A 23,507-nucleotide genomic window follows, 5' to 3' on the forward strand; every position below is an offset into this window, starting at 1 on the left:
CTTAACTATTTTTTTTAATATGTTACCAAACATAATACCTCAAAAATAACAAACTAATTTTTACTTTATATTAATGACATTTACATGAACTATAAGTTAGACGTTTTGGAGTTTCTAATGACAAAACGTTGTTTAATATTTTGACCGTTTAATTAATTAACTAATTGATTAATTTAGAAAAACTGAACATATTGTTTTAAGACAATCAGCCAAAGTAGGTTGTACTGTTGTTGATTCTCCATGATTCTTTGAGTATCTGTGATTTTTTCAATCACATCAAGGCTTGTTTCTATATTTTAGGACAACTCGGATTAATATTAATCCGCGGATTATAATAATAATAGATTATAATAGGATTATTATAATCTAGTAATAGATTATTATAATCCAGTAATAGATTATTATAATCCAGTAATATATTATTATAATCCAGTAATAGATTAAGGCACGGCAAAAAATTGGAAGGATTAGATTATTATTAATATTATAATCCGGATTAATCTTAATCTCTATTATAATCCCGATAAAATTCCGTGAATGCTCGGATAACAACAAATCGAAAGATATGTTTATTTAAAATATTGTTTAGTAGCTCATTTAACAAATTGCAAACAGTTACTGTTATCAGCAGATAGACGCTCTTATTAAAAAAATATCTTTATATTTAACTAATCTTCAGACTGTGCCGTTAGATGCGGGTGAAATACAATTTAAACTGTGTTCATGGAGGACGGTTGGAACGATCCTGTCTCTGTTCCAACCGTCCTCCATGAACGTAGTTTGAATTGTATTTCACCCGCATCTAACGGCACAGACTGATGATCGCTTCGTGTGTGAAACTCTAAGTAACTGTAATAATGTCAATCTTTGGAAGCTTTAGATATATATTAATCCGATTACTATTACTCTTACATAAGATTAATATTAATCCTAATGGATTAAGGCACGGCTCAAACCTCAGTAATAGATTATAATAATCTATTACTGGATTATAATTATCTATTTCTAGATTATAATAATCTATTACTGGATTATAATAATCATTAGGATTAATATTAATCCGCTTAATATTAATCCGAGTTGTCCTGATATTTGGAGTAATTATCTTCTGTTTCCAGGCTAACTAGTTAATTAATTAACTAATTAATTAATATTAAGAAAAGTCTAGCAAAGTTTTCAAAAGAACCACAAGTTACTTTGAACTTTAGCAGTGAACAATAAGTTAGAATGCTTTTGTTGATAAGAAAATTGGATTATAAGTCCTCGTCTTAAAAACAAGTATGTTTTCCTACCGTAGTGAATGTTTTACGTTAGAAAACTCTCACAAACCTTCTTTTTTGTCAAAAGTCAAGTCTTGATGCAGATTCTCATAGAGTACTATACTACAAAGAAAACATGCACACTTCCAATTATTGTTTACAAGCATGTTATATAAATTCAATAACTCGATAATTGCGCAAGCGAGTAAGCCTCGTGTTTCACGCCATTGTGGCGCCGGTCACGTGACCACTGAAAAATGGTGGTCTGTTTTGCAGAGGAATAAACATCAAAATTATAAAATTACAACACTTTGTCAATATCTTTTCCGTAGATACTTCAGATTAAAGCCTCTCAGAATAACAGAAGTTATCGACTCTTATGTCATCACGTTCAAGTTGCTTTCCAAATTCAATGACATTTTCAATAGGTTATTGTTACCAGAAAGTCAAAACAACTTTGCCCAGCTCAAAAGAAACTCTCAGCAGCTAAGCAAGTGCCTACTTCGCCACGGCAGCAAGTCAAAGAAAGCTATTACCTTTATCGCTGGTCGTCTTTTGATGCTATTGTGATAATTGTTTAAGACTTCACATTGCCGGGGGCACAGAGCGGCAAAAGAAAGACAAACGAAAGAATAGACTCGCGGCAGATACAAAAAACATGCTTAATAATTTGTGGAGTAATCGAAAAGGTTTTTCTAAACATTTCGAGGAATATGTACGCGAGATAAACGAAACGCCTTCATGAAATTTCTTGTTTATATCTGAAATTTCTTGGCTTTTCTGATGAGAAAAATATTGATGCTGTTCCACTTCCTTGTCGGTCAATGTGGACAGATTAAAATGATGTAAATAAACTATTTAAAGCAATTCCTTAAGCGGCGGTAAAATCAAAGAAATTCATAGTTACTTTCAATAAAACTGCATCGTATTTATCTTTCTGTTTGGTGCTGTCATCGATCAATACAAGAAATAACGACTTTATAATGTTTAGCTTTACACGATTAAGTCGTAATATTTGTAATGGCAAGCTGGGATAAAGGAAAATGTTTACCTAACTTCACAAGTACACGATTTTTTGTTTGCGATTCAAATTTAATCAAGCACTTCGGTAATGCGATGAAAAAAATTATACCATGTTGTTTTGACTCCGTGATTGTAGCACTGGAGGGCGATTCATGCCCAACGCATTCACCGGTCGCAAAGCTAATCTTAAGAAGCCTATTATCTTCGATAAAATAATTAAAATTCAAACTATTGATAAGATTTGTTTATATGTTCCGTTCAAAATAAACCTCCTGTCTGCCAAGTGAATGAGACAGACTTTGCCGACAGAGTCGCTTCAAGATAGCGGCATCTTTTAAGCTTCAAGTGGGGTCTTAAGGGAGCTCTGTACTGTTCTAAGTTCAGCGACATGTCCTAGTAACCATAAAGACTCCGTTTCACCAAGTGAAGCCAGCACTTGCAAGAAATCAAAGGCTATCCAGGGACGGTTTCAACATGAGGTTAAAGATGACTTTTAGCTCCTTTAATTAGATAATTATAGGTTCATATGATCAAAGGATAGCGGCTTGCGTTGTTCTACCCCATGTTATTGTTTTCATTTAATCGCGAGCGGTAAAAATCAGCGGTGGGTTTTGTGGCCACACACAAAACAAGTCGGTATGGGGCGCTCATTAAGGACCCCTCCACAGATTACCTGCCTCAGCACAGAGGGCGTGTTCATACGATAATTTCATCAGCTCTATACACGACGCAAAATGCGAGATTTTTCGGCAGCTGATCACGAAGTTTCTACTGGTCCCAAACTGCTTTTGATTGTGGCTAAACATTTTAAAGATGTAGACAATTGCTGTATCCTTGGTTCGTATTTTTTAATGATTTTACTGTATTGCACATTGTAGTCAACTGAGGGCTTTATGTAACTGCCTGACTTCGAGTATATCATACACATGCTTTAGTTTGTCATTGTTCTCTGTGTTAGTACAGAGCAAAAACCTCTCTTTACAAACAGCTTTTCGTCTAAATAGTTAGATTTTCATGAGCTTCTTAGTTTACCCCAGCAATCAATTGCTTTATGTTCGCAAAACAATTGTTCTCTAAGCATTTCAAATACATCAGATATGAGTTCCTCGAGGAACTCGATCAGTTGATCTGAATAAACAGAGGTACAGAAATTTTGTCTTTTGGACAATTGAGGTGTCCGTGTAAGAAGTTATCTTCGAAGCTGGCCGGCTGGCTGGCTGGCTGCTAAGTAGACGGTCTTCGAATGTGTTTTGTACTATTTTAATTCGTTATCGCGTAGCAATTTATTTCACTCTACACTCTAGATAAGAGGACCGTTTATACCTAATCGATGATAACTAGCCCCCTGACGCATAAGAACAACATTTCGCTGAAGAAAGTCGGCGAAAAGGCGTGAAATTGATTAGACGTCTATTATTGCAGATTGGATCGGGGTTGCTTTTGAACGAGTAACCCTTGTGGCCTTCCTGATTTCAGAATTGAACATCTCAAAGCTTTTGCGCCACATACAACAAGATTAGCACTAAGAAACGTATTATCGCAAGAAATTCAGTTCAACTAAGAATAGAGATTTTCACTTAGTTCAGTTTTTTCTTTTAATGTAATGGTGTTATAAAAGGTACCATTGCAGTCTATTTCGTTTAATCGATTTCACGTGCGTCGTGGAGACCGTCGAACGGATGCGAATAGACAAAAAAATTTCTTCGTGATGGTCTCGATTACTTGTTCAAAGAATTTAACAGACTTAATCATTTTACTGATCATTCTGAGAATTGGCGATACTCGTCGTCCCTGTCGTTTTCGATTTATCTCTTACAAGAGCTGTTCCTCAGTGTCATTTACTGTGCAGTCGTCTTCACTGTTGAAATCTCACTTCGCGCTGTGTTTTTGGTAAGGAGCTTAGACACAATGAATGAATGTAAAGTGTTGAAATAAAGATATATCTTTAAACTCTTAAACTGCGTACTGCGTACTAATGTTTGATTATGCTTTCTAGCACGTTAGTTTGACAGTTTTCTACAAAACCCTGTCAAACGTGTTATCAAAATCAGATGGGAAAGGGAAAATCGTCTAATGTAGTAGATTGAAGTAATTTATGAACAGAAGAATTTGCTTGCTTACTTCTGCTAATTAAAGTTCGGAAGTACATGGTAGAGGGTTGACAGAAAATGTAACAAAAAGGCCAAATTATCAGTAATTTAGTTGTACTGAGAACTGCTTTGACAACTGAGAAGTACACTATTAAATGATCGAATTAGTTTTGATTCATTGGACAAGCCTGTAGCGATATGGAAACGACATTCTTTTATTGTAAGGAAATTCAGTTTGCCTTTATAAAAGGGACTGTCGCACCATGTATGAAATCTCATTAGCGAGCACTTACGTTTCCTTTTCTCAGTGTCCGCTTATGTTAATGCAGATTTGACTTGAGAGAAACTCCATAGTAGCAGCTCTTTCACCATGTACCGATCATCCTTAAATTAATGTTGGCCTTTCCCATAACTGAACCAATGGTGAATCTCAATAAACGTAAAAAGAAAGTTAAATAAGCCCAAAAGGTAATCAGTGAAATACATTGCATACATGAAGGTATTGAAAAAGGTGTACCATTATTCACAAATGTGCCTTATGTTCTTAAGGTTGTTGTTAATTCTCAAGTACGCTCCGCATTACCTTCCATTACCAAGAATACAAATATGAGCTATTCATGCACCATGGTAAAGTTGAGTCTGCGTCGAGCCAAGTGGCTCATACCGCCGTAGCTTATCCCGGTTTCTAAAGCAAAAAGCGACTAGGAGTATTTCTACTCCCCCCCCCCCCCGGGATGGGGATGCTAGTCCATCGCAGGGTTACCCCCAGCATTATTTTGCCGGTACCCATTTATACACCTGAGTGGAGAGAGGCACTATGAGAGTCAAGTGTCTTGCCCAGGAACACAGCAAAATGACCCCAACCAGGGCTCAAACCCGGAACGCTTGATCCAGAGTCCAGCGTGCTAACCAATAGGCCACCGCCTCTCCCATTCATGCACCATACTACGTAATGACTATTCCATTTTACACTTACCGTTATAGCCTGAAAAGGACGGAGGGAAGCGATAGTTGTGACTAAAAACTGAATCAAAACAGAGCTTGATCTATAAAAATCAAACGTTTTATTCATATACAGGCCCAAACTCAGCTATACTATGCTGATGTCCATTTATTTATCGTATTGTTGTCTTCTATGGAGGAAATACTGATCAATGTAACACGTCTCCTGCAAAAGTGAGCTTTCCGATTTATAATATTTTGAAAGGTTGATACCTATTTTACTCCAGTTTTTGGCTCCTAATGGTTTAGAACCCTAGGGAGGGGTTATGAAAAAAGAGGCCAATCTGGGCTTTTTGACCTCTAAATGATACCAAAATGCTAGAAATAGGATTTATAGTCTTATATTTGTATATCTCATCGTGTGCAACCCTAAACGAGACCTTGACAGCTAAAATATTGGCATTCTGCCCGGAACACCCTAAGTGAGACCCAAACTCCGAAATTCACACCCCTAAGCGAGTCGTCGAGCATTCCCGCCCCTTTCATATAGGAGTCCCCCCGCGTTGGGGCTTAGACATTTCCGTGTTTGGCTATTTATCGTAGCTACACCAATAATGTCGAGGAAACGCGTTTAGATGAAATTTGTATTAGTTTTATCAATGAACAAATTGTGGTCGCAATTGGCGTCAAAATTCTTTTCCATGGCAACGTCAAAAGCCCTTGAGTGGCTAATAAGCTAGTGAAAGTTTTTTGTGCTTGCGAGTTTTTCAAAACATTCTGGGGGGGGGGGGGGGGGGGGGGTCAGAGCCATCTTAAATTCATAAAAAAAAAACGTAGCTCGGAACCTTGTCTACAGTTTTTTTTTTTAAAAAAATGACAAGACGTTTTCTTTGCCGGTTAGACAAAAATACATCAAAACTTAACTAGTCGGCTTTTAGTAATATTACGGGATTAAGGGATCTTTGTCCCTTTTTGACGTTGCCATGCATCTAATTTTGACGTTACAGCAACTTGAATTTGTTCTTTGGTAAAACGTACACAAGATTTGCAATGTAATTTTTTCACATTATTTTTATAGCTGCGATTTGGAGCCAGCCAGCCAGGCCAAATATAGTTATCGTTCGTACTGTTTGTTTTATGTATCAGTATCAGTTTTCAAATGGGGCTTTGATAATTTTTTCTTGCTTACTTATTATATTACTTTGATTAATACTCAATTTGCTGCTCGATCAACTTTTTTAAGCCAAACTTCGTAATGATTATAGATTTTCAGGCCCAATATTTTGAAGCGAAGTTGTCTACCTATCTGGTAGAAGCTTACCGTATTTGCACCGCTGCGCTTATTAAATTTTTCGCACCACAAGTGCGGCGGCGCTTATTCGAGGGAGGCGCTTATTTGAGGGCGGCGCTTACTTAACATTTGGACGCCACAAAGAATCTAATATTTCGCAGTTATCGAAAATAGCGTCTTCAGATTGTCAGTATTCGTCTCTTGCTAAAAAGAGAAGTAGCGCTAGCTGTCCTGGCAAAGTGCGCGGCCTTCACAAGATTTACAAAACTACGTATTGTAAGAATGTTGGATAGAAAACTAATGAACGAGAAGTAAAACCATCACTGTGAACTGCAAAACATCGCTTTTGATAAAAAAATGTCTTTGCTTTGAAGTGCAGTTTTTAGTAAATCGAATAAGCACTGCATCGGGACTGCGGCGCTTATTAACTTTTTTGTCCCAAATGCTGCGAACAGCAAAGGGTGTCCGGAGTTTGAGTAGCCAATCAGCGCGCGCCAAAAACGCTATCTACTGTTTTAGAATATACTAATATTAATTATTGCAATATTTAATGGAAACCCTACTAGATTACAGAGATTAGTTCTGTAGGAGTTATTTCGGGTGTCCAGCGACCAACTCTGTTGCAAATGAGTTTAATTAATGTAAGCTTTTTTGGTACAAATTAAATGTACTTTTTAACATTTCTAACGTGAATTACCCTTAACATTTTTCTTTTTTTCTCCGCCCTCTCGTTAATCCTAGTTTCTAAATAAAAGTTAACATTTAAGAAAACTGAGATTTCCCCATCTTATTATGAATTTAACGGCGTGCGTGGCTGTTAATTTGCATGTAGTTGCTCTTCTGGTACCCTGATCCCGGGTTTGCAAGTTAAGCATTTCTTTCCAGTTTAAATAAAGCTTTTATTATTATTATTATTATTAAGCATGAGCTAATAGCCTAAATGTTTAGCGATGAGTGCCATTCACAAAATCCTTTGAATTTGTTTCCATTTTCGGCTTCAATCTAAGTCAATCAGTCAAAATAACCTTTAGCTCTTTCAAGAAAAGGATAATTCCTAATTCCAGGATACTGAATTTTTCAGCATTTCTAGGTTAAAAAACTACCAGTACCAGTGGAAGAAAGGGGGAGGAGGTGGAAAGCATCGCAGAATCATTAAAGCAGCTGTTTATTTATCCCTTGGGTAAAATTTAACTTATGTGACAACCCTTCATTTTAATCTTTATTTTTAACACGATAATTCGTAAGCTATAAAATAACAAAATAACAAAAATAACTGTACGGCGTAAAATATTACCATAATATACTACCTCGATGTTGTCATGGTAACCGTGTTTGACATACCGCTTGATAAATGTTTGACAGGTCTTAAAAAACTTTCTTCAGCACCTTCATACGGCTAGCTGTGATAAAATGACGACGACGGGAAATTGTCGCGAAGCACCTTTACCAGTTGCAAAAAGGAGATTCAGATTTCAGCAGGATTGTAACCCAAATTTTTGTGATGCCGGTCAATTCACCGATATTTCTATTGGGCGCCTCTTCTGAAATAAGTATCCCACTGAAATAAATCGTCAATAAAACCTCAATGTACAAATTAAAAGAAGTTGGAGTTTCAACCAGGTTTACGTTATAACGATACTTTAAAGATTTTAGAAAGCGAGCAAGCGAAGAAATATAAAACGAACAAAAAAGTAATCACATTAATGGCAAGATCCATTTTATTTCTTGAATACTTTATAACCTATAGCCTGCCTCCACTACTTTTCTCCCCCATAATTTATAATTGAAAATATATTCAGTTGAAAATTACAAACTAAAGATAAAGATGAAAGTGGCATCCACTGGGTCGCGTACAGGTACCAATAACTACGTAAATGTGCATAGCAGGCTCATCCAGAAAATAAAAAATTAAAATATAAAATATAAATTTTACTTCACTTAGAAAACTACTTAGGCATTTAAAAAAAGGTAAATAAATAAACAACAACAATAGAAATGAAACAAGTGTAAATGTAAAATATACTACACCTCTGCATTTAGTATTTCTTTAAAGTTAAATAAACGTCACCAGCCTTGTGGCCTATTACATGGCATGCATTGCGTTTAATCTTCTTTGGCAATGTCAGAGAACACGCAATTCCCCTATTTATTACATCTAATTGTCCTTCAACATCATTTTATTTTCAACAACTATGTTATTTGATGTATGATATCCACACGCAAGTTGCTCCAATAAACTTTCTCAATCGATTTACCAAAATCAGTACAATACATAACTATAACACCAAATCATCTTCGAGTGAGAGTGCTTTTTTGTAAAATTTTCATCAGTACAAATGAAAACATCCTTCGTAAGAATTAGCGTATCAATCTGGAATTCAATCTCACATATGTTACTCAGCAGGAAAAAAGAAACGTTTTGTCCAAACTACAGCTTTGTAGCGTTTTTATAGACGAGTTATTGTGAAATCAGTTTGGGAAATTGCAGTATATAGGTTACTTTAGTATCAGTGTTTCCTTCTTTGGGGCACCAATACGGCTGCCATAAAATTAAACACGAAATGAAGGAGATTCTATCATCAATAGCATTCGCTTTCACTTAACAGCACTCTCTTGGTTTGAAAATTCAAAAAAAAACATAAAAAGCCGATTTTGTGACAACTTAAAACACGTTCATCCGGGCATCATAAATTTTAAAATGCAATATTTCCAAAACAAAGCACTAAATTGATACCAAAGTTTGCACAGATTAATGTTTTTTATAACTCGAATATGTAAGAAGAATAGCTTTGCAGGATTGACGATATAGATTTTTAAAATTTTGATCACGCCAGATGAAAACCACCAATTGCGAGCCATCGAACTTTAACCAAATTTCCACTGGGAGTGAATGTGAATGGCCAAATTCCCTGCACTCATTCGATCCAAACACACGAAGTCAAACACGCAGACTAGTGCTATAAAACTTCTTAGCGAGAGAAATGGTCATGGTAAGGCCAAAAATATTGTGTGACTAACTCATCACGCAACTAAAATGGCTTAGTTCATGAAAAGATTGACTTCCAAACAGGGACTATAACTTTCATTCCGTACATTGCATATCAACTGATACTTTACCACCCACATAGTTAATTTCTATTTTATGAAATAGAAATTAACCATGAAATACACTTATAACAGTTTGGGAAAATTTGAAACTAAATAGAAAATTTACAGAAGATCCGCTATAACTGGATAGCCTAGTTCAACTAAAATATCATACAATGCTCCCACGGTGCTGTTACTCTTTTTTTCCCAAAACGTTAAGACCTCTTCAGCTGGAAGTGCGTTCTTTTTGTTATCTATTAGTCTGATATCAAGGTTGTTCATTCCCAGTTTATCGGCCAAGGCTTTCCATCTGTCTTCCTCTACTAAAATAAGAAGGAAACAAGCAATTAATGAGAAAGTGCTTTGGGTTTTGCAAAGTGTGATCCAATGAGGGCTTCAAGGAACATAGGGTTTAGTGTGGCTGAGGTAAAATTCAAAATACTCCTGCAAAACCTGAAAAATGTTTACTAGAATTATACGATTGAGAAAATTACTTCGTTGTGATTAGCTGAGGACAGGCAAATTTATCATTAATTTTTAATTTGCACTGCAGTGCAAATTAAGGCGCACATCATGTAATTATCTGAGTCATATAATAAATGAGCAATCGTATAAAAGCTCGAGTAATTAAGGATTTCCACTATACTCGTGACGTTTAAAACATTCTTTCACATTGGAATCGCCTAAAGGCTCGTGAAATTTTGAGAGAATTTTCAAATATCCCTAGTAGTGAAAATCCTTACTTGCACTCGCATTCATGCGATTACCAAGACGGTAAGCCCAATCCCGCGTTTTTCACTAAAAAGCTTAGGTCTATCTCCACCTGAATTAACTTCAAGCTAACAACAGAAAAAAACGTATCTCGATGCAAGGTTAGTACAGAGCACAGCTGGCACAGGTTTTCTCCATTTTCCAAAAATATAAGTTAAGTTTGATTTTGTGGGCCCCACAAACAAACAAGTTGAGTTTGCAATCAGTAATTCCTAGCTAGACATTTTTTCACGTTTCCTTTGAAAACGTTTGCCCTATGTGGTTTTTGACACATTAATAAAGTTTTCATTCATACATTCATGCATGTTACACCAACACTCAGGCACCTAGTTCGGTGGATGAGTACTTGGTAAATTCTTAGTTGCAACATACCACTCAAATTCTTGGCCACCTCCAGTCGGTGTGAGTAACGAAGTTCCACTATAAATGTACGGGGAAGCAGCATAGGACCTGAAACCAAAGCAATCATGTGAGAAATGCTTTAACTGTTATCCCATTGTCTGCGTAGCTGGGGATTTTCTCATGCAGACGATTGCGTGCACGTGGGCTATTATTACACATTAAAGCTGCCAAATTAATTCACAAGCTACCCAGTGAAACACCTGATGCTGCCGTTCTTCAAATTGTAAAATGGAAGCCTTTGAATTATATTTACAAGCGAAGGCTTGCTTCCATTATGTACCAGGTGTACAATCACTCTCTACCTGATCAACTTACATCCCTGCTTGGAACACGTTACGACGATAATAATTATAAATTAAGGCGCTCTAATGACTTTTCTCTTATACGTTACAATAGTTTACTTGGAAGAAACAGCGTAAGATATCGGGGCCCTATTGTATGGAACTCAATCCCGAGAAACATCAGAAACGCTGCCTCCTTACAGCTTTTCAAAGCAAGTCTTAAACGTGTCTCTAGATCTATAGACCTAATCCAGTTTGAGAAAGAGGCCTGCTTGATTAATTCCAAGGATTCTGACTTCATATATTTTTAATTCTCTTTTTATATTTCTTTTTCATTAATAGTTATATGTTTTGTTAGTGTATTATTCAATGGTAGGTCCACACCAGCCTTTATGGTTGCCCTACAAGACCTGCCTTAACAAAAAGCTATGTATGTAGTCGAAATGTTCTCTGGTTCTCTGACAAAATTTCCTCTCACCTAACCGGCCTGAAAATCACACCATACAAACTCAACTACTCTCCGATCATTTTTTCCCATTACCTCCGTTTTAATCAAGAAGTTTGAGATCGTGGTGTATCAGAGCAGCAATAACTCAACTGAAATTGTACTTCTGCATTTTTTTTGAAAACTATTCTCAAAGCAAAAATGTAAAAATGTAATGTACATGTTGTTTATCAGATGGTGGTCATGCACTTAGCTTCGAGATAGCTAGTTTGCAGGCATGCCACTGAAACAGAGAAAACAAATATTCTAAATAAAAATAACATGATTAAAAATCCCAACTGGCAGGAGGCAGAACAGTTGGCTATATACAAAGCGTGACCGAGGATTTGAACTCGGGACGACCGAAAACAAATCCAGCTAGTGGCAGGGTGGAGGTTTTGAATCCTGGATCTCCGGATTACAACACCAGCGCCCTAAACCAGTCGGTCACGCTGCTTCCTCGAAGTCAAAACAAATTAAGACGGAATCCATCAGGAAATCGAGTGATATCAATTTAAGTTGGATAAAACTCGTGTACCAGAATAATTTCAATCCTATTGCGCTATTTTCTACCCTTTTTAAAAGCTAAAGATTTAATTATCCGTGAGAACACAAAACAACAATTTCTTATCAGAGACTGAGAAAATGAATTTCGAAGTTCACAAACTATAGGTAAAATCTTACATGTAGCTATTTTGTAAAGTCATCTTTAATGCGATTTAGTGTAATTCAGTGGAACTTCTAAATTTGTTTTCGATGTTTGGTGTTGTTAGAAATGATTTCTTTTGATAAGATATTTGAAACAGTAACACAGAAGTTTGCAATAAGATGTAAATAATTTTGTTACATAATTTTGTCCAATTAATACTCAAAGTCCTGGCGGATTCCGTCTTAATCTAAAGTTCTACAAGGAGACACTAAAATGTGTCATGAAAGAGTCATCATATCGTTAACAAAGATACGGGGTATATCGTGGCGTTGTGGAAACTATTGGTTAGCTGTTGTGCTGTGGTTTGGTTATGATTTATTGTCATTTGAATCCTTTGTTTTACGTCATTTGGTGATCGCACAATCCACAACGCCAAGAAACGGGTGTCTCCAGAACTAAGACTTAAAATCTGAGACTTGAGACCTCTCCAAATCTCCAAAAATTTAGACCTAAGACTGACCCCCTACAAATCTCTAAAACTACGGCCCCCTCCAATGATATGGCGGTGTAGCGACTCACTTAACTTTTTCTAAATGAAATATGTCAGATTTCATCAAAAAAGAAAAGCATCTGCAATAATAAAGAACAAATATAAAAGCCAAAACAGAGCATGGAAATCAGTCGCCGAAACACTTTTAACTCCATTTTGGCTTGAAAGTTTTTGAAAGGGGCTGCGTCACGAACAACGAATCTTGAAAAAATTGGCAAAGTTTTTCAAGTTTATTGTTCGTAATCTGTCTTAATCTTTGTTAGTCAAAACCATCATTAAATTTTTTTTCGAGATTTTATTACTTCGTTGGCATTTTTCTATGCTAGAAAACTATTATTTTGAGGTTTCCTTCAATTTGGCAGTAATTTAAGCCTACTTCTCCGACTGAAAAGCACTTACTGACACACATTTTCTTGCTATTAACATTTATATTTGATCTCATTTTCTTGAATGGTGGTAAACAGTGTTTGGTTTTGGAAAAAAGTAGCAGAGAAGGCATTAGCCTAGTGGGTTAACGCTACATTTTGTGGAAATCGTTACAGACCGGACCAAAGCACCAAACTTGGTGTCCAAAGACCTTTGACCATATCATTTCCAAAAATCCAATGCTCAAAAATATCTCTTCACTTTGAGGCGAAGTTGACGTCGTTCGTTACGTCACACAAGTGTTTTAGGTTATTTTTGATTTTGAGTGTAATATGATGATGAATAAAGGTTTGGGTAAGTCTTGCTTCCTCTTATGCAGAAAAAAAGTGCAAAACATTTTAGCAATACATTACAGTAAATATCAATTAAAAATATGGACCTTTTTTTGAAAAAAAAAAAAAATAATAATAATAGTTGTTTCAAAAACTGTAAAAATTCTTGTTGCCTTCGCGTGAAGGCGTATTATTCTAGGTTTCTTCTATAACCTAAAGTGTTACTAGTTTGTTAATGAATAAACATTCTGACAAATATTTCAGAAGCTAATAATGTAATCTTGTAAACAAATTATTTTTGTGAGATAGTTTTAGCTCGCTGGCGAACTGTTGTAATATCACGCGCCTGCATAACACCAGCGGATGTTCAATAAAAACTACATGATAAAAACATTTGAGCTGCAGCAAGGTGAGTGACACCGTAATTTTTTCCTTTTTTCAAACAAAAATGTTAATACGAAAACGAAAATTAAAATAAATCTGTTTGCATATCCCTAAGGAAAGAAAGCGCTACCGCATTGCCTATTATTTTCTTGCTCCCACACGTGTCTCAATATGGCTTGGTTTAAATGAAGACCACCCATTTCCTTTTGTAAAGTACATTCCCTCAGAGGGCGAGATTTTATTCTGTCTTCAAGAACTTATGTTCTTACATTTAGCTTTTGACCACACAGCAACTACAGTTGCTGGGGCAGTGTCCATCTTCGCGATATGCAAGCAGTGCCAGACTAATTGAAGGGGATTGTTAGCAAGTCTACGAGATTTTCTGTGATCCACATTGACCAAGCCCACGAACAGGACAAAGGCCAAAGTCAAGGGCACCGGAGGAGTTATGGGGATTACGGAGAACCCAGCTGCATTATGCAAATGGCTAATTTCCACACCAGAACTGACGCGGCTCATCACACTGTTGGCTGAGCAATAGATGCCACACCCAAATCCAGAGGGAGATACTACTCACCACAAAGAAGAAGATCAGATGACTTTTTGGCAACAAGTTGAAAACTTTGCTGATAGAATAAACAGATGCGGCAATCCGTTTGAACATGTGTTTGACGAGCAATGCCAAGGACTACTTGTCCTCAATACCAGAAAGTGTGCAGTAGACAATGTTGTGATAACAGAGTGCACTATTGAAAAAGCCGGAAAACGACAGTTTAAAACGTCTAATAGAGAAGTACTGGAAGAAGAAATGAAATTCATTGCCGATATTTGGTACAACAAAGCACTAATTTCGTTCGCCGCCAAATCAAATCAAAAGAATGCGGCATGCCGTCGGACTGTTCAGCCGTCTGTATATCAGTAATCTTAACGAATATGTCGCCCACGAGAACCATGCTAATCCCCCTTCAAAATCTGATTATGGCAGGTTTCTTTTAGGCGTTACGTGTAAAGTGTTTGAGTGCAAAATTTTTCAATGGTGGCGCGCTGATTGTCATTCTCAGCCCAGGGAACTGTCAACTGTCGAACGAGTGATTGCAGTATCTCAAACTGCCAGATAGCTTAAAAACCTGCGCACTGGGGCCGAGAAGCATTGGTCCAGTGTTCGGGTAAAGTTGGTCCCCACGCAAGAGTGCCAAAGAACTGGAATGCCTTTCTTTGGGATGCTAAGAACAAAGATGAGTTCTTTCAGAAGAAGTGAATTATACAGATTGGGAGGACTCGAAGGAATTTCTATTGGTAATTGCCAAGGGTAGTACCAATCCAATGTTGGAATGCAATCGTGAAGAGATAGATACCAGAGTAATAGTTTATTAGATTCGCGCTCTTGAAAATGAGCAGAGTAGAATTGAAATTCGAACAGTGGCCACTGATATTGTCGTTCTACTGATTGGCCAATTCTTTGACATGCAAGCGAAGTATCCTTAAGTTGACATATGGGTGGTGTTTGGAGTTGGTTGGCATTTTCAGTACATCCACGTCAGTTCTATCTGCGAAAATTAGGCAATGTGCAATCACAGTTCCTTTCTGCTTTTCACGCCTTTTCGGACTGCAATACTACTTCTTTCTGTGGAAACAGAAAGAAAACTGTACTACAAGCACGACGATTCTACCCTTATGCCGCCGAAGCCTTTTTCACATGCAGCAAAAGCAGTTCTTTGCAGTTAGCTGTTCTACACCACATTTTAAAAGCTAGAGAGACTGACAGTGTTAATGTACGACAAGAGAAGTAATTTACATTCGGTAAATGCTGCCTGGAGGGAGCTGTTCTCTTAGAAAGGAAGACCTGGTGAAAATATTCCCCCACACAACTAAGAACTGTTACTAGAAAATCGCTTCATTCTGATTACATTTTATTATTTTTAGGAGCTATTATTCAACGGAATGCATTTGCTTTCCAGAATGTTTCGTCGTTACATATTGAAAGAGCCGCATAACTGGGATTTGGGCAACATGTACAGAGGCACCAGCAGCCTGGGGGCGGAAGTGGAAAGAGGAGATCTGGAAGCCAGTGTGGGCTACAATTCCGGAGGCGGCCGAAGCATGCCAACAGCTGATTAAATGCTCCCACATATCAAGGTGTTCCTCAGGGCCAGTGTACAAAATAAAGAGGTAGTAGCAACAGTTTAGCTCAGAGTACCAGCCTGGTTCCTGGAGTTGCGGTTTCCCGCCATATTACAGTTTGGTGCAAGTACAAATAGAAAATACAATCTTAAATAATAAAGAGACTGTTATTATTAATGTAATTTTTAAGGGTAAGTTTGGATACTCTGAATGCTTAAGCGAAACACACTCAGCCTGTACATGGGTGATGTGTAAATAGACTTTCCTTTTTAGTCTCGTTTTCATGCTCTTCATTCTTGACATGCGTAGTACAGCATTAATATTTTATAAGAAACGCAAAATATGTGTTAACCTTAACTGAGATTGCTTTTAGCATTGTCTAAACCACGATTTTTTTTCTAAACAATTACGAACCATGGCATATCTTTGGCCAATTTTTGCTTAATGACATAAAAAAATGTGGCATATTTCTGTGATGACGTTATTGTCCTTTCTGTGTCCCATGTTCTGGAGCATTGGATTTTCTGAAAGCTCTTGCGCAAAGGACTACATGTGCCATATTTGGTGCTTTTGTCCGGTCTGTAACGATAATCTAGCTAACCCGCTTGACTACAGGCGTTTGAAGTGATAAATGGAGTCCGTTAACTGGCGACTTGCAGTTAACCGCAATGGCATGAAAATGACTGCGAATGCACAAACTACGGCCGTAAAACTACAAATTGATTGTGTCAGAAGGAGAACGATTACTCGCCTTTTGAGCTTTTAATTTCACTGCTACTTTTTCCTTTCACATTCACAACGGTTGGTGGGCAACAAGATAGATTTTGGAGAGCAAAACTTTCATGGGTTCGTTCGCCTCGCCGCGAAATGATTTCACATCCTTCAACCCAGAGCTTCTCCCGCCCTGCTACAACCCTTACAACCCGGGCGGAATCGCAATGTGAGCGGGCAAGATCGTCAATTTCCGCCCGCTCCCGGAACCAATCAGATTGCAGGATTCGCAGGATGCCGTCCGCTCACCAGCATAGAAAAAAATCTGTTTTAGTTCTGAATTGAGGTTTATAACTGCGGGGACTTTGTGAACCACCACAAAGTGGAGATAACTGAACTGCATTATAACGTGACAAAGCGGCAGTTCACGCCTTAGTCAAAGTTTAGTTTGCCCAGTTTAGACCACTGTTTTCTTAAACGCTGTCTAAACGTCGTTGTAATAATGGACCTATTTGTTATCACTAACCTGCTGATCTAACGATTTGGGACACTGTATCAAGTTTACAGCGCTCATTAAATCACTGAATCAATAATAAACATGAAAAAATTTCTCGAATCTGATTGGCTTAGAGAAATGCAGTTTTTAGTAACTTCGATGCAAAAATGAGTTAACGTGTAGAAATAAGGAAATACAGTGCAGAAAAGAGAAACAAACAGAGCATTCTGAATGGTTAATAAACAAAAGCACCCACAGAGGGCCAATCAAACGTTTCCAGCGATCTGAATGGCGCGGAGTTTGGATCTGCTTCGTGTTGCGAGTAAAAAAAATGGCTGGCGTTTTGAGCACAGTAGAGGACATGAAGACAACTCTAAATACCATAGCACTGAAAAGCACTGGTTTTTGGTTCTGCTTTCTAGAATAAGTGGTTTCTCAAGAAGGGAAAATCAAAAAGAAATCGAAACTACGAGCCGACTGAGCTTCACGCTTTGCTTGAGCGAATTTATTTACGCCGAATTAAAAAACAACACATTGGCAAAGATTATGGACCATTGAGCTCCGGTCAACTTTTAATCCTGGGTTTAATAGTGTTAATCGGCTTTGGAACAACCCGGCCCAGGTGGTCAAAGCAACAATGTCCAGGATGAATGTAATATAAGCGAAATATGCGCCTTTGTTACCGAACTTAAAAGAACTACTGATATATTTTAAGGTTTTAAAAATGCCGACTACGAATAAATGTGAAAAATCATAAAAAAACAACGGTAAATCCTCTCGCAACACTATTCGTTTGTTTAGTCTATACTACTAATAGCAACATTTCTCGTTTATCACTTCCACAATCACTTACCTGTGACACCTTTATATGTAGGTAAAACATCCCGCAAAGTCTGTATCACATTTTGCCTGTCACCACTTAGTACTAAGTCCGTAAACTGGCGGATACGGTAATTTCTACTGCGCAGCATAAGATCTACTGTGGAAAGCTCGCCGCTGTTGTTACCAAGTCCTCCTTCTAGTTCCGTTCTCAATAGCTTTACCGAGTTTTGTCCCAGTCTTCTTGCAATTTCAGAAGCCTGCTTCTCATTCAAATCGCCAAAACATTCCACTGTTGTTTTGCCTTCACTGGAAACTAAAACACAAGGTTATAAGAGTTGGGTAGCAACTGGCTTGGAATCAGCTCGTTTCACAAGGTAAGAATAATAACGTCAACGTTTTACAGCCATTTTTACTTTCAAAACGAGGGTCATACAGTCAACTCTATCTTAACGGACACCTACAAGACGGACATCTGGGTGGATCCCTGTCGTTTTACATACATTCATTTTACTGTAATTTAAGGTTGCGGGAGACAGGTTTCGCCCATCGGTATGCATTTATGAAAAGTGTATGCACGAAGTGCGGCGACTGATACCGAAAATGCGCGAAATATTTATGAACAGGCTCTGCAATGTTTCTGCATCAATAATTGCATGCGCAAAGCGCTGTCTGGTAAAATACACTATTTTGCTTCATTGTTCTTTTTGCAATAGCCCGTGGATAAAAATTTACAAAATTACCATACTCATGGTTTTTGCATTCGTGTTTGCTCGAAAAGCGTTTGGAAGGGTTATAACTAAAAGTGGCTATAAGCCACTAAACTCGGAAAAGTTATTATGAAACAAGAATCGCAAACAACAAACAAAAAAATAAAGGTTTGCTAATACAAATGATGTTATAATTTCCAAACTTCTGTTTACTTCACTTTGATTGTCATCAAATACTGATCGAGAGCAGACCGAAAGGCCAAGAGATAGAGTTCCCATCTGTTGCAAATTGATTTCTTTCTTTTTATTTTTCCTTTTTGTTATTTGAAGGTAACGAAAAATAATAATGATAATAATATCATTGGCTATAAATCGAGCAATTTTTTTTCACCAAATCGTACTGAAATAAATTCATCTTTAGCTGAGTGTTTTGGGTTAGTTTTTTTCTAACTGGTTCTAAAAAACCAAAGGTTTACGGTCTCGGCTTATAGCTGAATAAATATCATAATATTATTTCAAGAAAACTGACATTAATACAATATTTCGGTTGGTGACAAAGCATGTTAATTTTATGTAATTTAACAAGAAATGTAGGTATCAGAGAAAAGGTCTAATTCTCTAGAGGCCTTAAAACACTTGCACGCATTGCGTACATATGTCTAACAGGAAACGAGCGAAGGAGTGAATTCACTTCGCCCACTACAACTCTTTTCCGAGTTAAAAACAAGCAATTTAGGCCCCGTCTACACTGACCCGGGTAAATTTGAAAACGCACCTTTTTTTCTCTGGTTAGGCCAACCGTCCACACTGAAACGGCGTTTTCGGTCACCGAAAACGGAGCTTTTCAAAAACGCTCACCAATGAGCGTTTGGACTTGGAGCGTGAAATAGTGTATTTTTATATTTTATTGTAAATAATTTTAGAGGGCCACTGGTTTGTTAGTATTTTTTATGTTATTTTAGTGCTACCCTCGTTAAATAAAGACTTTACTTTTACTTTTACTTACTAATGAAGCGTATCGTTTTCAAATTTACCCGGGTTAATGTGGACGGAAAACATTTTACGCGGCGTTTTCAAATTTCTCCGTTTTCAAATTTACCCGGGTCAGTGTGGACGGAGCCTTAGTGTCCACGGCAGGGGATAAACTAGGTGTATTGTAGATCGTCATATCTGACGCAAAATTTTCAAATGGGCTTTCAAAGGGACGATACGAAACTTCAGATTCTAACATGGACAATTTTACTCGATTAAGGTGGCTCAAAACAGTTTCCTACATTTTTCAGCCCCTCAACTTTGACGGATCAATACTACGACTAAGTGTTTATAAAATTTTTATTTGTAGTCCTAAGTTAGTTCTAGTTTTTAGTTTTAATCTTCGAGGTCCTTTTTAAAAACCACCTATGTGTGAAAAAGTCTCCTCATTAAAGATTATTATTATTATTATTATTATTATTATTATTACTATTTTCAGTCTACGCAACAGTTTGGTATTAAAGAGATGCCCAATCACTGGTGAACAAGTTAAGATTATTTTCTTGACATTACAGGTTACCATAGAAACGGTATAACCTTTTAAAAACACCCTAAATTTAAGCTGTAAGTGCCTATAACTAAAAAACAAGTCCGATGACCCCCGTTTTTTCGATTATTGCGCTTGTTAAAGTAAAATAGGAGAATAGAGATGGGGCTTAATTCACTCCTTTAACCAATTGTTGTAAACTCTCAAGGGAATAGATTTCGCTGTGGGCGATGGATACGTCACTGAAAGAAAATACGAACGCGTCAACACTTCCCGGGACACTTGCGGTTTGATGGCGTGTGTTTGCCTAAAACACATTACATAACAAATTCAAAACGTGACTTGTCATATCAACAAACGTTAAAAAAAACGCACCAACGGCCGCAACGAAGTTGAAAACGCAGATAAGCATCATAAGAACCCAAACTTGCGCCGTACAACTAGGTATTTCGCAATACAAAACTCAACGCACGTGTTTCTGAGAGGCGATCTATCGAAAGTGTCGCTAATATTTAACCTTGGGGACTAAATTTCGTAATAATGGATTGCGTGACTCACGCTAAAACACAAGTAAATAATCATTTTCCGTCTTTTTATATTTCTACTCATGCTTCATGCAAAATAGTCGGTAGATCTCTAAGAGACCCTATGATTTATTATTGAATTGTAATCAAAAGTGTAAGATGCAACTTTTGGCAAACTTATAAAAAAATCTCCACATGGGGTTCAGAGCCACCTTAAATTTTCGAAAATTTAAGGTGGCTCTGAACCCCATGTACAGAATTATTTTAAACTTTGCCAAAAGTTGCATTTGTCTTGCTGATCAAAATATAATCATAAAAATAGGGGTCACCGAGCTCGTTTTTGAGTAATAAGCAGTTTAAGCTTAAATTAAGCGTGTATTTAGAAGGTTATACTGTTGGTATGGTAACCTATTGTGTCATAAAAATGATAACAACATGTTCACCAATCATTGGGCATTTGTTTGACACCATGATTGTAGCAACAAGTGATAAAGAGTGGTTATAATGACCCATCAAAATCGGCATGTAGTAATTCCAGGAACACCGGAACACCCCGGAACACCCCGGAACACTCCAGAGCACCCTGGAACACCCGAAACAGTATGAAAAACCCGGAACACCCAGGAACACCTTCTAGAAAACCAGGAACACCCCGGAACACCTTCCAGAACCTTTACATACCCCAAGAAAGCCTTGAACACACCCCCAGCGAGGCGTTATTATCAGCCGGCATGCTTAACATCGACTTATATTAACTAATGTTAATATTAATATTAATCGAGTACCAGAATAATCCGTGAATAACACCAAAGACATTTTTTTTTTATCAGAGCTTGAGAAAATGAATTTGAAAATGCTCAAAGGCCTGGCATAATTGTTTAATACCGCTTTCATAAACACAACTTACATGTTCTTGTAAATTTTTATATATGTCAAGCGCCATATCTTAGAAATGCAAAGCTTAATGAAAACAGAGTAATACTGTGTTTGCCACTATTTCTTCAAAAACATCCTGTTAGTCGTTGCATTCAGATGTTAAAAAACAGAGACGGCCAACTAGAGGTAATCATGTGGGGAGTAATCAACGAATAACATCGTCACTAGAAGTGGTGTGGAAACTGCTTAGGTAAAGAAACGTTTCAAGAAAAAAAAAAACATTTCATACGTGGTGAGCACAGATGAGAAACTCAACAATATAAACAAGAAACGCACACTAGATCGGCAGTGCCAGAAGAAAGGGGTTCAGAGCGGAAACGGGTCGCTTAGCTGTCCAGTGTCCCAATCAAATCAAATCAACTCTAACTGGCATCGAAACCAAACTCTTGCTCGTGGTAGGTTTTATGGCATTCCGTGAGGGGCAGACTCTTGACTCGTCCGCAGTCGTCATTTGAGTCTGTCTTGAGTCAACTGTTGAACAAGGAGGAAATCATCCTTCGCGTCTTGCAATTCTCGCATAAGAGACGACTGGAGACGAGTCAGGGGCAGACCTCCAGGGATTAAAAGAGAGGGCAGAATAAACGAAGGCTCTTGTTTATGAATACACGCCACGACATCCGTTTTCCGAGAGGGGTGCGGAGCAGCCCTGTTTCACGGTCCCTGAATGGTCACCGTTCCTTTCGGGCAACACAAAAATCAAAAGGAGGACTGCAAGTTGTTCCTGATGTTGATTTAAGTGACCCTCTGCACCCTTGGCAAACTTTTATGCGAGAGTGCATCTCTTTTAAAAAGAACGGTCTTGTATTGGGCAATGGTTCGGAATGATTTTAGGGGTACGCTCGCTTTACCTGCTCATCGATAGGTAACTTGGGGTGAGATATTTTAGACGTCAAAGGGACGCTTCCCTTTCTACCAGGATTTTTAGGCATGGCAGTTGTTGCTGTGTTAGAAAGGTTTGTGCCCCTCTTTAAGCTAGAGCGTGATCACTGGGTATTTTGGAGGTGTTTTGGGTTTTCTAGAGGTATTCTAAATATTTTTGTACGTGTTCCGGGGTGTTCCGGGTTTTCTAGAAGGTGTTCCGGGTTTTTCATACTGTTCCGGGTGTTCCGGGGTGTTCCAGTGTTCCGTGTTCCAGTGTTCCTTGGAATTACTACATGCCATCAAAATTTGCGTCTTGGAAAGTGCTGGAAACTGTCGCCAGCCACCTTAAAATTTTTAATGTGGTCATTCACTCCTTTTACGAACAAAATACACCTTTTTGGAACTCTAAATTGAATGAAAAAAACCTTAAAGAATACTCGACCGCCGTAATAATGAACATCAAGGTCTTAAAAGCGATGAAATAATCTTTCGACTTTGGAGTTCTTGGATTTCTAAAGAGCGATATGAAAAGCGGTCTGCTGACTTCAAATGGAGTTTTCTCGGCTTACGAGAATGCCACGGTCGGGTAAATGCTACTTTTAAGTGTTGATTTTGTTTATAGCAATTGTTTAAGGTCGCGCAGGACCCTTGCAATCATTAGTATGTATTTATTTTAAGAGTATGCACGAACTGATGGACGACTGAAGCCGACAACAAACGAAATATTTATGAGAATGTTTGTTTTTAAACTCTTTTGTACAAGTAATTACTAGTAATTGTTCCCCGCTTTGTGCCACGTGCGCTGGAACATGGGGAATTATCATAAATAGATTCACAGCTTTGAATATATCACACCAAGTTTTCTCCGCCGATATAGAATTTCAAGGGTTGATTCGCGC

At 37.6% G+C, this 23,507-nt stretch overlaps 1 protein-coding gene and 1 pseudogene across 2 annotated transcripts in view; both read right to left on the bottom strand.

Moving 5' to 3' along the window:
• Window positions 1-23,507, bottom strand: part of LOC144634834 (uncharacterized) — a 67,371-nt pseudogene that overhangs the window by 21,100 nt on the left and 22,764 nt on the right. The gene's annotated exons all lie outside the window — the stretch shown is intronic.
• Window positions 7,887-18,706, bottom strand: LOC144635211 (uncharacterized). Its single transcript, XM_078494302.1, has 3 exons — window positions 18,093-18,706; window positions 10,836-10,913; window positions 7,887-10,015 (listed from the first exon to the last, which is right to left on the bottom strand). The coding sequence occupies exons 1-3, from the start codon at window positions 18,208-18,210 to the stop codon at window positions 9,816-9,818; spliced, it is 396 nt and encodes a 131-aa protein (XP_078350428.1). The 5' UTR covers window positions 18,211-18,706; the 3' UTR covers window positions 7,887-9,815.

This window comes from Oculina patagonica, chromosome 1 (genome assembly GCF_052425735.1).
Source record: "Oculina patagonica isolate OP01 chromosome 1, crgOcupat, whole genome shotgun sequence".
In the NCBI taxonomy this organism is placed as follows: Eukaryota; Metazoa; Cnidaria; class Anthozoa; order Scleractinia; family Oculinidae; genus Oculina; species Oculina patagonica.

Coding starts and splice junctions, on each gene's coding strand:
- LOC144635211 (XM_078494302.1), bottom strand. CDS start 18,210: ATGCTGCGCAGTAGAAATTACCGTATCCGCCAGTTTACGGACTTAGTA. Junction 10,914..18,092: donor TACATATAAAGGTGTCACAG/GTAAGTGATTGT, acceptor CTTTGGTTTCAG/GTCCTATGCTGCTTCCCCGT. Junction 10,016..10,835: donor GGTGGCCAAGAATTTGAGTG/GTATGTTGCAAC, acceptor TTCTTATTTTAG/TAGAGGAAGACAGATGGAAA.